Source organism: Macaca fascicularis, chromosome 2, assembly GCF_037993035.2.
Source record: "Macaca fascicularis isolate 582-1 chromosome 2, T2T-MFA8v1.1".
Lineage (NCBI taxonomy): Eukaryota > Metazoa > Chordata > Mammalia > Primates > Cercopithecidae > Macaca > Macaca fascicularis.
Genome location: NC_088376.1, coordinates 157,358,462 through 157,373,522, shown reverse-complemented (window position 1 = coordinate 157,373,522; position 15,061 = coordinate 157,358,462). Strand labels below are relative to the sequence as shown.

Below are 15,061 nucleotides of genomic sequence, written 5' to 3'. Positions count from 1 at the left end.
CCCGCCACCTCGCCCGGCTAAGTTTTTGTATTTTTAGTAGAGACGGGGTTTCACTGTGTTAGCCAGGATGGTCTCGATCTCCTGACCTCGTGATCCGCCCGTCTCGGCCTCCCAAAGTGCTGGGATTACAGGCTTGAGCCACCGCGCCCGGCCGCATGCAGTTTTAAGCTGCTAAATTTGTGGTAATTTGGAACACAGCAATAGAAAACTGACACATAAACCACATGTTGCCAAATCGTCTGAGTTTTATAGAGGAACTGAATATAAGCACTGTAATGAAAAGCTTCCAATTTTGAAATGTTTGCACCGAACTGAACACTAACCAGCCAACAAACCAATGCAGACCAGCATGACAGCTGTGTACATCCACTTTGAACCTCTCATATTTGCAATGGAAAGAAAGCAGACTTGTAGCAGAGAGTTTTTCTTCTTCATGGGAACGCATACCTAGTCTCTAATATGTGCTGCCCTGTGCACGCACACGGGCAGATGGGCACCTGTATAAAAAGCAGCTTCTGTTTCTAAGGAGGGCATAGACTCAGAGCCTTAGAAGAAAGATGACTGAGACTGCATTTTAAAAAATGAATGCTCAGCAAAAAGCCACCAAAAGCAAAGTCAAAAGATAAATGGGGAAAACATAGGAAACATTTATAATTCACATTACAATGAAACAACCAATTTCCTTAATATATACAAAGCCCCTAGGTGTTAATAAGAGAACAGGAAAATACTCAATAGAAATATGAGCAAAGAATATAAATAGAAATACCAAGATCCTCAAACTCTCTTATTACAATCTGTGCTTGTAATAAGAAGCACAGATCACACTATAATGACCACAGCAGGCAGCAGCCCTTGAGGAAGGCCCCCGACCACCTCCTGGTACTGATGCTCTTAGCCACCTGTTTCCCCTGGAATGTGGCTGAACCTGGTGACCTGATTCTCACCAACAGAAGCAAGGCCATGCCACTTCTATTACTAGGTTACAGAGGACAGTGATGTCTGTCTCGCCAGCAGACTCTTTTTCCGTCTTGGACTGTACCCTGATGAGGTGGGCACCATGCTAGAGACGTCCACATGGAGAGGACCTGAGGGGGCCTCTGGGCAACAGCAATGAGGAACTAAGGCTCGCAGTCCAGTATCTGCCAGGAATGTCACCCTCTAAGTGAGCTGGGCTGGTGCCCCAGCCTCAGAAGAGACCATGAAGCAGAAAAGCCAGCTAAACTTCACCAGGATTCTTTACCCACAGTAACCACGAGATAATACATGCTATTATATGAAGCATGTGTGTATTATTGGGATACACACATGCTTAATATAATGCGTGAGTTTTGGGATAACTTGTTAGGCATCGAGAGAAATTAAATACAATGAAATGCAATTTCCAGTTAGCAGATTACTAAAGATCAAAAAGGTTGAAAAAACCTGTGTTGATGAGTGTTGGGAACAAGCATTTCCCTGTGGTGTGGAGGAAGTACGACATTCTACCATGATGTGGGAGCTCAGTCAGGGTGGTGGGAAAAATTATAAACATAGTTATAGGAAATAGTCACAAACTTTCTTGGAAGGCTGGGGTGTTGCATAGCTTCAGTAAAAGATTTGGCTGAAGGCAGCCTAATCCTCTCTGAGTTGATAGCAGAAGGGCAAATAACAAGGGAATGTGGGGGAGTTTATCTAAATAGCTTGTTTACTTGTGTGGTTCTAAGACAAACCTTTGATCATCTGTAGGACTGCTCTCTCTGGTGGAGGGCGACCAGATTAATTACCCACAGGTGTGCTGACTCAAAGCCTTTGTCATTTAATCTGTAGTAAATAAACACGAACTTCCACTGGCTTATGGGGCCATGCTGCAGACTCAGAGCAGAGCCCCTTAGCTGAACTGACAGGCAAAATATCTGGTTAATGTACGTGTCTCATCTGTCGCTGGGTCAGGGTCTGTGGGTTGGAACCCCGCACCACTAAACAAATGATTTGGTGATCTCCATTAAAGCCACAAACGCACATGCTCTTTGCCCAGTAATTCTACTCGCAACAAGTTATCCTACCAATTTATTCAGAGATGTATAAAATGATTTATGTCAAGATGATTCACTGCAGCATTTTTTAAAGTGGTTATAGGCTAAATTATGTCCCTGCAAAAATTCATATGTTGAAGTCCTAGCACCCAGTACCTCAGAATGAGACTGTAATTAGAGACACAGCCTTTAAGAGGTAATTAAATTAAAATGAGGTCATTACGGGGGGCCCTAACTCAATCTGACGGGTGTCCTCTTAAGCAATTAGGACAGAGACATGCACAGAGGAAAGATCACGTGAAGACACGGAGAGAAGGCAGCCATCTGCAAGCCAAAGAGAGAGGCCGCAGGAGAAACCAGTGCTGCCAACGCCTTGATCTTGGACTTCCAGCCTCTAGAACTGTGCAAAAATAAATGTCTGTTGTTGAAGCCCCCCAGTGTGTGGGACTTTGTTATGGCAGCAGTTGTTGACTGACACAATCAGTCAACTGTGTTAAACTTCAAAGTACATCAGAAGGGAAATGATTAAGTACGTTTTGTTCTACATCAATCATATGGGCTAATAAATTGTCTATTGAAGATTAACTTGGGTTAAATTTAGTCTCTGTCACCAGAGACTAAAAGAATCTTGCCCAATATACAGGAAAAAAAAATGGCTTTTTGAGAGGATTGCCCAACCACCTTTAAGCTCGACCTGACATGCAGCTGCCTACTCTATAGGTGATGTTTGGCAGTGTCCCCCTCCCCGTCCCCATTTAGTTCCCTCTTACCTGGAAATAGTCCAGAAGCATGCCGGCCCAGGACAGCCCCAGGCCCGCAAACATGAAGGGCACGGTCACCTGAAGGCCTATGGACCAGGCGGTCTCCCTGCTAGGCTCAGTCTCCAGTGGCTTGGGGGTCACACTTTGGCTCTCAGGGGCCCTGAGAGCTCCATCTTCTGAGGCTCCAGGGAGTCCTCCTGCGCTGAGGGAGTGAGGAAGCCCCAGCTCCCCTGGCTTGCCACAACTGTCCAGCCTCCGCTGCCGGGTCTCTGTCCCATCCATCTGGGCACAGCTGGGTGCCTGGCAGCCCTACAGTGGAAGACACAAAGTTGTAGGGCTGAGTTCCTGACTCGCATGGCGCTAACACCCAAGGAGCCTCAGGCACCTGTCCAGCCCCAGGCTGGTATGGTCCCATCCAACCCGCAGCCCTCACTCAGCACCTGCTCCACCAGACTCCTGCACCCCAATTTCCAATAGTTTGTTGTTTAATATGCACGTGTGAGCACAAAACATACAGAAGAGCACAAACATATATGGGCTGAAGTCAGCAAAAAAGGGCCTCTGAAAATTCTCTCTTCCATAAAAGCAATTCTAAAAAACAGCAAAAACTGTCAAAATCATTTTTTTTCAGAACTCTTACTGATATCAAAGGCTCAAGGCATCCAGGAGTACCTATCCAAGAAAAATTGCTGACTCTCAGCAAGGAAGATCACTTTGTAACATTCAAGCTGCTAGTGACATTCTAACTTGCCTAGTCCCACTACCCTCCCCAGCTCTGCCCTAGCCTTGAAAATGGACAGCCCACAATTGCAGTGAGAGCCAGCAGCCTGGAGGGTATGACAAGGCTGGAGTTCTTTCAAGTTCCCATGCCCAAAAAATTATTTTTTGACCGATCTGGAGATCCCTGGAAGACCCCACTTAGAGGTCTGTCTGTATTTAACCCCACTTGGAGTTCACCTGGTGCAAAACCTTTTACCCTGGGAGAAGTTAGTAGAAAACAATTACAGGCACAGTGGCTACTAGCTGGGGTGAACAACAGAATAATGAAAACATTTAAAGGAAAAGCTGAGGAAGGGGATGTAAACAGGGGTTTTGAAAAATTCCTGCACACTCTGGGAATCTATTAGGTTGGTACAAAAGTAATTGCAATTTTTGTTATTACTTCTGATGGCAAAAACTGCAATTACTTTCACACCAACCTGACAGCAGGCCACCAATACATAGTGCCACACTGGTGACTAGGAACACACTCAGGAAATTCCTAGGAAGGCCCCAAGTTTGCACCTCCTGGACACTTCGCACAAGCAGCAGGTAAAGGCTGCGGAGGCTCTGGCGAGCACCAGACTGGATGTGCCCAGTGTGCACACAGAGCCCCTGGGTAAAGACTGGGAGGCACACTCATTCCTGGCACAGAGTTCCAGGCGTGGAGTTCAAGGAAATCTGTAACTGGTCATCAGCTGGCACTGAGCACAGATTTCCATGGCCACACACAACAGAGAATGGAGGATGTTTACAGGATTGGTCCAGAAAAATCACTATACAAACAACAAACAACAAGCAGCAACAGCAAATCCAGGGGAGGGGGGAATCTCATTTCCACACCTGTCATGTTATATACTGCTAAAGGTCTAGCTTTCAACAACAAAAATGAGACATGCCAAGAAATAACAAAGTATGGCCCATTAAAAAAAATTAATAGTAACTGTCCCTGAAGGAGGCCAAAACTTTGAATTGGCTGTTTTAAATATGTTCCAAGAACTTAAGAAACCATACTGGAAGAAGCAAAGGAAAGCTTCAGAATGATATCTACTCAAATACAGAATGCCAATACAGAGATAAAAATTATTTTAAAAAATAACCAAATAGAAATGCACTAGTTTTAAAGTACGAGAGCTGGAATGTAAAATTCCCAAGAAGAGCTAACGGCTGATCTGAGCAGGGGGAATATAAAGAATCGCTGAACTGAAACAAGAGAGATTATTCGGTATGAAGAACGAAAATGAAAAGGAATAAAGAAAAAGAAACAGGACCTCCGAGAACTATGGAATAATATCAAGCATAACAATATAAATGTTGAAAAGGGGGAAGGCAGAAAGAATATTTAAAAAACAAAGGGCGAAAACTTTCCTGACTTCATAAAACATTAATTTCCACATCCAAAGAGCTCCACAAATTCCAAGTAGAATAAACTCTGAGAGAGCACACCAAGACCTGCCAAGAATCTTAGAAGCAGGAAGAGAGCAGCAACTCATCATGTACAAGGGATCCTCTAGAGCAGGGGTCCCCAACCCCTGTTGGGAACTGGGCCACACAGCAGAAGGTGAGCGGCTCCTGGCGAGCAGCACTGCCTGATCAGCTTCCCTCTCCTGTCAGATCAGCGGCAGCATCAGATCCTCATAGGAGCTCAAACTGTATTGTGAACTGCGCAAGCAGGGGATGTAGGTTGTGTGCTCCTTATGAGGATCTAATGCCTGATGAAGAGGTGGAACAGTTTCATCCCCAAACCAGCGCCTCCCCTCCGCCCCAGTCCATCGAAAAATTGTCCTCCACAAAACCAGTCTCTGGTGGCAAAAAGGTTGGGGACCACTGCTCTATAAGATTAACAGCTCATTTTTTATCAGAAATAGAAGCCAGAAAGCAACAGGATCACATTAAAGTGCTCAAAGAACAAAAGCTGTCACCTAAGAATTCTTAACTAGCAAAATTATCTTTTTAAAGTAAAGAATAAATTAAGAGATTTTTGGATAAACAGACACAGAGCATTCGTCCCCAGCATACCTGCCCTAAAGGAAACACTAAAGGGAGTCTTTCAGGCCAAATTACCATCCTAGACTAAGGCTGGAATCCAAGACCTAGGCTTGAATCCACACAGAGAAAGGAACCACCTAGACAGATTTTTTTTAAAGTATAAACACATTTTTGTTAGTAACTCTTTTTACTGTTATCCAATTTAAAGACGACTATGTATATCAAGTTGGAATTAAGTTGTTGTTGATCCAAAAAAGATTATTATAAACCAAGGTGCTTACTGTAACCCTCAGGGCAACCACTAAGAAAAAAAAATGTAAAAGAAGTAACAAGTGAATAAAAGTGATACACTAGGGAAGATCTACTTCATACAAAACAATGTAGTAATGGGGAAACAGGGAAAAAAGACATTAGACATATAGAAAACAAATGGCAAAATGGCAGACACAAATCCCATCTTATCAATTATTACATTAAGTATATATGGATAGGTTGGAAGTAAAAGGATTTAAATAAATATACCATGCAAACAGTAATCAAAAGATAACTGGAGTGGCTTTAATGCTATTAATATTACCAGGCAAAATAGACATAAAGACAAGAATTCTTACTACAGACAAAGAAGGATATTTAATAATGATAAAAGGGTCAATCTATCAAGAAGCTATAACAATTACAAACACACATATGCCTAACAACAAAGCCCCAAAATACACAAAGTAAAAGTGGCAGAATTGAAGGAAGAAAAAGACAATTCAATAATAATAGTTGGACATACCTCACTTCCAAAAATTGATAAAGCAATTTGACAGAGTATCAACAAAAGAAAGAGGACTTCAACAACATTATAGACCAATTAGACCAAACAAACACATCTATACAAAGCACTCCGTGCAACAATAGCAGAATACTTAATCTTATCAAGTGCACATGGAACATTTTGCAGGCTTGATCTATCTTAGGAACAATAACTTCAATAATTTAAGACTGAAATCATACAAAATATGTTTTCCAACCACAACAAAATAAAATTAGAAATCAATAACAGAAGGAAATTTGGGAAATTCATAAACATGCGGAAATTAAACAACATATTCCCCCTTTTTTTTTTTTTTTTGGAGACAGGGTCTCTTTCTGGCACTCAGGCTGGAGTGCAGTGGTGTGATCACAGCTCATTGCAGCTTAGACCTCTGGGGCTCATGCAGTCCTCCCATCTCAGCCCTCCAAGTAGCTGGGACTAGAGGTGTGCGCCACCACAACCAGCTAATTTTTAAAATTTTTGTAGAGATGGGGTATCACTGTGTTGCTCAAGCTGGTCTCGAACTCCTGATCTCAAGTGATCTGCTCACCTCAGCCTCCCAAAGTGCTAGGATTATAGGCATGAGCCACCAAGCCCAGCCCATACTCTTAAATAACTAATGAGTCAAAGACAAAAATCACAAAAGAAATTAGAGATTTCTTTGAGATGAATGAAAATGAAAATACAACATACCAAAAAATTATGGCATGTGTTAATGCAGTGCTTAGAGGGAAGTTTATAGCTATAAATATCCATTTCTTTAAAAAGAACAAATTAATAAATCAATCTTCCACCTTCAGATGAAAAAGAGGAGCAAACTAAACCCAAAAAAAGGAGAAGGCAGGAATTATACAGATTAAATTGGTAATAAATGAAAGAGAATTGTAAAACAAAACCAAAAAAACCCCGCAAAACCAAAAGTTGGGTCCTTGAAGAGATCGACAAAAGTGACAATCCTTTAGAGAGACTGATGAAGAAAAAAAGAGAGAAGGCTCAAATAGTTAAATTAAGAATGAAAGAGGAAACATCATGACCAAAACTAAACATAACTATAAGAGAATATATGATTAATTATAAGCCAACAAATTGGAAAAGCCACCAGTCAGAGTGGCTATTATTAAAAAGTCAAAAAATAACAGATGTCGGTGAGGTTGTGGACAAAAGGGAATGCTTATACACTGCTTGTGGGAATGTAAATTAGTTCAGCCATTGTGGAAAGCAGTGGGGGTGATTCCTCAAAGAACTTAAAACAGAAGTACCATTCAACCCAGCAATCCCATTATTGGGTGTATACCCAAAGAAATATAAAACATACTACCATAACGACACATGCACAGATATGTTCATCACAGCGCTATTCACAATAGCAGAGACATAAAATCAGCCTAATGCCTATCAACAGAAGACTGAATAAAGAATATGTAGTACATATGCCCATGGAATGCTATGCAGCCATGAAAAAACGAGATCATGTCCTCTGCAGCAACATGGAAGGAAGTGGAGGCCATAATCCTAAGCAACCTAATGCAGAAACAGAAACCAAATACCACATGTTCCACTTATAAGTGAGAGCCACACATTGGGTATACATGCATATAAAGAAGGGAACAAGAGACACCATGGCCTACTTGAGAATGGAGGGTGAGAGGAGAAAGAGGATCAAAAAACTACCTATCTGGCCAGTTGCCGTGGCTCACGCCTATAATCCCAGCACTTTGGGAGGCTTTGCAGCACTTTGGGAGGATGTTACGAATACAGACACAAAATCCTCAGCATAATACTAATAAACTCAAGCCACTAGTACATACAAAGACTTACAATAGAACCAAGTGGGATTTATTTCAGGAATGTAAAGTTGGTTTAACATATGAAAATCAATGTAATACACCAAATTAATATAATAATAGGGAGAAAACAGTTAAACAGACACAGAAAAAGCATTTGGCAACATCCAACACTCTTTCATGATAAAAACACTTTAAAAAGTTAGCTTTGGGTTTCTCATAGATGCCCTTAGTCAGGATGAGGACATTCCCTTCTATTCCTAGACATTAAGATGAGAATTCTTACCACAGACAAAGAAAGTTATTTGATAATGATAAGAGGAATAGAAGGGAATGTCCTCATCCTGATTAAAGGCATCTGTGAGAAATCCAAAGCTTAGTGAGAGTCTGAAAGCTTTCCCAGTAAGATTAGGAACAAGACAAGAATCCCTGTTTTTGCCAATTCTATTAAACACTGTACTTGAGGTTCTAGCCAGCAGAGTTCAGCAAGAAAAAGAAGTAAGAGGTATCCAGCTTGAAAAGAAGAAGTAAAACTACCCCTGTTTACAGATGACATAATCTTATACATAAAAAATCATAAGGGATCCACATACACGCAAACTATTACAGCCAGTAAACAAGTTCAGCAAGGTGTAGGACTGGAGGACACAGGTCAATACACGAAAGTCTGTTTGTTTGTTTTGTTGTTTGGGTTTTTGGGTTGTTTGGTTGTTTTTGTTGTTGTTTTGAGACAGGTTCTCACTCTGTCACCCAGGCTGGAGTGGAGTGGCACGATCATAGCTCACTGCACCTTCAACTTCCTAGGCTCAAGTAATCCTCCCACCTCAGCCTCCTGAGTAGCTGGGACTACAGGCATGTGCCACCATACTTGGCTAATTTTTTAAATTTTTTGTAGACAGGGTCTTGCTATGTTGCCCAGGCTGGTCTCAAATTCCTGAGCTCAAACGATCCTCCCACCTCAGCCTCCTGAGCAGCTGGGACTACAGGTATATGCTATCATGCTCAGCTTTTTTAAAAAAAAAAAAAAAAAAAAAGAAATGAGGTCTTGCTATGCTGCTCAGGCTGGTCTCAAATTCCTAGGCTCAAGTGATCCTCCTGCCTCAGCCTCCCAAAGTGCTGGGATTAGAGCTGTGAGCCACTGTACCCATCCAGTTTTATTTTTATACTCTAATAATGAATAATCTAAAAGTAAATAAACAATTGCATTTGCAATAGAAATGCAAGAAATGAAGAAAGCTTCAGAACAAATTTAACAAAAGAAGTGTAAAACTTGTACCCTGAAAACTACAAAACATTGATCTCCAGGTTTAATACAATCCCTATTCAAATTCCAGTAGTCTGTTTTTTTTTTTTTTATTTTTCTTTCTTCTTTTTTGGAGAAAATGACAAGGTGATTCTAAAATGCAAATGGAAGTGCAAGGGAACAGAAAATCCTAAACAATTCTGAAAAAGAAGAATGAAGTTGGAGAACACAGACTTCCTAATTTCAAAACTTATTGTAAAACTTGGTATTGGCAAAGAATAGAAATATAGATTAATAGAACAGAACTGAGAGTCTATAAATAAATTCATGCATCTATGGCCAATGGATTTCTGACAAAGGTATAAAAACCATTCACTGGGGAAAGAGTAGTCTCTTCAACAAATGGTGCTGGACAACTGAATATTCACATGCAAAAGAATGAATTTGAATCCTTACCTCAAACCACATACAAAAACTAACTCAAAATGGCTTAAAGAATTAAACATAAGAGCTAAAACTACCTAAAACACTTAGAATGAAATACAGGTGTAAATCTCAGGGACTTTGGATTAGGCAACAGTTTCTTAGATGTGATATCTGAAGTACAAGCAACCAAAGAAAAAATTGACAAATTGGATTTCATAAAAATTTGAAAGTTGCGTTTCAAAGAACACTCTCAAGAAAGTAAAGACAATCCACAAAATGTGCAAGTATTTGTCATTATATTAATGAGGGTTTAGTATCCCAAATATATAAAGAATACTTACAATTCAACAATAAAAAGACACACCAATTTAAATGACAAAGGAATTGAACAGACATTTCTCCAAAGATGTACAACGGCCAATAAGCACATGAAATGATGGCGTCACTTAACATTAAAAGTGCTCAGCTTCACTGTTAGAAAAATGCAAATCAAAACCACACTAAGATACCACCTAACATAATGTTGTCAAGGTTCATCCATGTTGTTGCATGAATCAGTACTTCATTCCTTTTTACAGATGAGTAATATTCCATTGTATGGACATATCCTATTTTGCTAACCCACTAATAAGTGACAGACATTTGGGTTATTTCCACTTTGGGGCTACTACAAATAATACTCCTATTATTCATGTACAAGTCTTTGTGTGAATATGAGTTTTCTGTTTGACTGAACTGTACATTTAAAAGGGGTGAATTTTATGGTATGAAATTTATATCACAATAAAAAATTATGAATCATTTATATTATTAAAGCAAGAACCCTTACACTCCCACTAAGTTCAAGAAGCAAAGCATGACTAGCCTCTCCACTCTGAGCCCCTCTCTGATAACAACTCATCCCTCCCTACCAGAGGTGACACTAGCCTCACTCTGGGGATGACCATTTCTTGGTCTGTTTTATTTTTCCTTTAGTTTTACAATGTGTGCAGCCCTAAGTGTTACAGCTGAGTTTTGCCTACTTTGCGACTTAGATCAACAAAGTAACACTCCACAGATTCTTTTCATGTCCAGTTTCTTTCACTTAACATTAGGTTTCTGAGATTCAGCCATGCTGCTGAATCTATTTTACTGCTGTAGAAAACTGAACTGTATGACTGCCCCACAATCTCTTCATCTATTCTGTAATCAATAAACCACCTCAGCCGCCTTTCCTTTCCAAAATGAAAATAACGGGATTTTTTTTCTAATTACAAAAGTGACATGTGTTAATAAAAAATATAATTTAGACAATACAAAATAATATAATGAGGCTGGGCATGGTGGCTCACCCCTGTAATCCCAGCACTTTGGGAGGCCGAGGCCAGTGGATCACTTGAGGCTAGGAGTTTGAGACCAGCTTGGCCAACATGGTGAGACCCCATCTCTATCAAAAAATACAAAAAATTAGCCAGGTGTGGTGATGCACACCTGTAGTCCCAGCTACTTGGGAGGCTGAGGCAGGAGAATCACTTGAACCTGGGAGGCGGAAGCTGCAGTGAGCCGAGATCACACCACTGCACTCCAGCCTAGGGGACAGAGTGAGACTCTGTCTTAAAAATAAATAAATAATAATATAATGCGGTTTAAAAATCACTGACAATTTCACTATTCCAAAATAATCAGTGCAAGTCTAGTGTATATCCTTCCAATGTTTACACACAGACACAGGTCCACACACTCACTGTGTTTTTTTTTTTAAATCCATGTTCTAGATCCTGGATTTTTAAAATTTGATAGAATGTATACATCTCTGGCCCCTGTTCAGTAAGATGTCTGCCTGCCTGCTTGTCATCCTTGCTTGTCAATCACAGTTTCAGGCAAGGAATGAGGTGGGAGGCTTACACCACCCAGCTGCTAGTAAAACATTTTCCCATGTAATTTATGGATTCAGGAGGAGCTGATGGAAGAACTGAACAGGGATGTGTGCCCTGTGCTGTGCCTTGCAGCAGGGAGAAGCGGAGGGTCACGGCACCTCCTGCATCCTCAATGCTTCCTTCTCAGGGGCCTGAATGGAGCAGGTGGTAAGTTAGCAAAGGAACAGCCGGCCTGGGCGACCATGACATGCAGTGGGGACAGGGCACAGGGAGGCCTCTCGAGTCGGCGGCACTCTCAGTGGTAGGAACGGTGCCCCTCATCCAGCCCAGAGAACCTGGGCCCAGGCAGCACCGGTGTGGCTCCAAAAGGCAATGAACAGAGATGGGAACTGCCTACTCCCACCTGCCTCCCACCTCCCTGAAGGACCTGCAGGGGCCCAATGCCAGAGACAGAAAATGCCTCCCTCTCACCACACCAGGCCCCTCCAACTCTCCGCCCCACTCCCACAGGCAGGAATGGCCACCCTCCTGGCTAGGCAAGGCCACTGCTGCATCCCTTAGGTCCTAACAGCAGAACCCATTCCACCTTCCTCATGACCTTCTCGTCGTCAACCTTCCAGCCTGACCCCTCCGGCCAGACCAGCCATTTTCTTTAAATTCCCATCATATCCTCTGTAGCAATGCTGATAAAACTGAGCCAGGCCCACACTGGAAGCCTGGCCATCATGGAGAGACAACTAGTGGAGAGGAAAGGAGAGGAGGAGGACTTGGACCCTGCCCACACTGGGAGGAACCCGTACTACACAGAGCTGAGCTATCGGCTGGCTCTCCAGGCCCCACTCTGCTTCTCAGGGTGGCAGCCCCAGAACCATGAGAAGGACGCACGCTTGGCAGAACAGGGTAGGAATCATGGGGTCCCTGCAGTGCCAGATCCCTAATCTTTTCCAAAAATAACAGACACAGCTACTGATGACCTGTGCAGTATGGCTTTACCTCCTTTAATCCTCACGGGACCGTGGGAAGGCTAGCTTCTTACTGACCACTTTACACAGAAGAGGAAACAGAGGATTAAAAGAGACCCCTACTGGAGTCCTCTCAAGGGGTCGCACCTACAAGGAACCCCTCTCTCCCGCTGCCTCAGTTTCTCCCCTCTACCTCTGTGGGATCATCTGATGAGAACAGAAACTTGCTCTAGGATCTGCCTCTATAAACCCAGCCTTGACCTCAAGCTAGCTCTCACTTCATTCCCCTCCTTCTCTTAATGGCAAAAAAAATTATACAAAGAATCATGCCCACAGTGTGTTCTCACCTCCCCTCCTCTTCTCCTGATGCAAACTGTTCTTGCCAAGGCCAGCGGTCACCTGAGCAATGCTACAGGCACCCAGATGCCCAAGGCTTATGGACAGGAACAAAGAGAGGTTAACTTTTCCCAGCTCCCTCTGCCAGAAAGGCAGGGCTTGGATGTCCTGATCAACCAGGGAAGTGGACAGTTGGAAAAAATTTTGAACCTAAATCAGGGATTTAAACTCCTTAAGGTAAGGGAAACACACACATACACACACACACGTGTATGCACACGCGCGTGCGCGCACACACACACACACACAAAATCAGGGATTCAAATTCCTTAAGGGTAAGGGACACACACACACACACAACTGAAAGCAAAAATCAGAGGGGAAAAATGATTACTTTAGCTACATCAAAGTTTAAATATTCTGTAGGACAAAACTTCTAAATAAAATTTAAAAGCAAGCAAAAGCCTAGGAGATAATAGTTGGACCCAATACAAGAGACAAAGGATAAGTGCACAAAAAAGAATGAAGAACTCCTACAGAGAAAACCATGGAGAAACTGACACAGGATGGGAACAAGAGCTCAGCTGGAGAAACACAAAGGAAGCCTAGACAGCCACCTGAGAAGGTGTTAGGGAAATAAAAATGAAAGCCGATGGAAAGATACATTATGCTTGAGGAATGGAAGAATTTCAATGAAAATGACAATTTCACCCAAAGCAATTTACAGAATCGCACAATCATTACCAAAATACCAATGTCATTCTTCACAGAAATAGAAAAAAACAATTCTAAAATTTACGTGTAACTACAATAGACCACAAATAGCCAAAGCAATCCTGAGCAAAAAGAATAAAGCTGGAGCCATCATAGCAACTTCAAAATAAACTACAAAGCTATAGTAACCAAATCAGCATGGTACTGGCAGACACATAAGCCAATGGACAGAAGAGAGAACCTAGATATAAATCCACACACTTACAGCCAACTTATTTTTGACAAATGCACAAGAAACATACTCTGGGGAAAGGAGAGTCTCTTCAATAGATGGACTGGGAAAACTGGATATCCATATGCGGAAGAATGAAACTGGACCCCTATTTCTCACTATATTAAAAAATCACATCAAAATGGATTAAACGCTTATATGATTTAAAACCATGAAACTACTAGTAGAAAATATTGGGGAAATTTTGCAGGACATCGGTCTGGGCAAAGACTTTTTGTGTAAGACCTCAAAAGCACAGGCAACCAAAGCAAAAATAGACAAATGGGATTACATCAAGCTAAAAAGTTTCTGCAAGGCAAAGGAAACAATCAACAAAGCGAAAAAACAATGCACAGAATGGGAGAAAATATCTGAAACCACTCATCTGACGAGGGATTAATAACCAGAATATATAGTACCAGGAATTCAAACAACTCAATAGCAAAAAAGAAAAAAGAAAAAAAAATCCAATTAAAATATGGCCAAAAGATCTGAATAGACATTTCTCAAAAGAAGACAAAAATGGCTCACATATATGCAAAAAGTACTCAACATCATTAATCATGAAAGAAATTCAAGTCAAAACCACAATGAGATATCATCCCACCCCATTTTAAATGGCTTTTGTAAAAAAGACAGGGAATAATGGACACTGGCAAGGATGTGGAGAAAGTATTCCTTGTACACTGTTAGTGGGAATGTAAACTAGTTCAGCCACTATGGAGAACAGTATGGAAGTTCCTTTGAAAACTAAAAGCAAGCCAGATGCGGTGGCTCACGCCTGTAATCCCAGCACTTTGGGAGGCCAAGGTGGGAGGATCACTCAAAGCCAGGAGTTTGAGACCAGTCTGGCCAACATGCTGAAATTCCATCTCTACTAAAATACAAACAATTAGCTGGGTGTGGTGACACACACCTGTAGTTCCAGCTACCTTGGGAGGCTGAGGCATGAGAATCACTTGAACCCAGGAGGTGGGGGTTGTAGTGAGCTGAGATTGTGCCACTGCACTCCAGCCTGGGCAACAGAGCGAGACTCCATCTCTGAAAAAACAAAAACAAAAACAAAAAAAAACCCCTAACAACAGAACTACCATATGATCCAGCAATCCCACTCATGGGGACATATCCAAAAGAAAGAAAACCAGG

At 41.8% G+C, this 15,061-nt stretch overlaps 1 protein-coding gene across 13 annotated transcripts in view; it reads right to left on the bottom strand.

Annotated features, from left to right (window-relative positions):
• The window catches only part of SLC41A3 (solute carrier family 41 member 3), a 78,384-nt gene that overhangs the window by 60,233 nt on the left and 3,090 nt on the right, over positions 1-15,061 (bottom strand). For 9 of the 13 annotated variants that reach the window (XM_045385556.3, XM_074033249.1, XM_074033252.1 and 6 more), the window contains exon 2: positions 2,786-3,085. In XM_045385556.3, coding sequence (XP_045241491.1) covers positions 2,786-3,058 — 273 coding nt within the window. In that variant the 5' untranslated portion in view covers positions 3,059-3,085. Of the gene's footprint in view, positions 1-2,785; positions 3,086-14,831; positions 14,957-15,061 lie in introns of all 13 variants that reach the window. The other 4 variants (XM_065539114.1, XM_074033251.1, XM_074033248.1 and 1 more) reach the window with 2 other exon arrangements.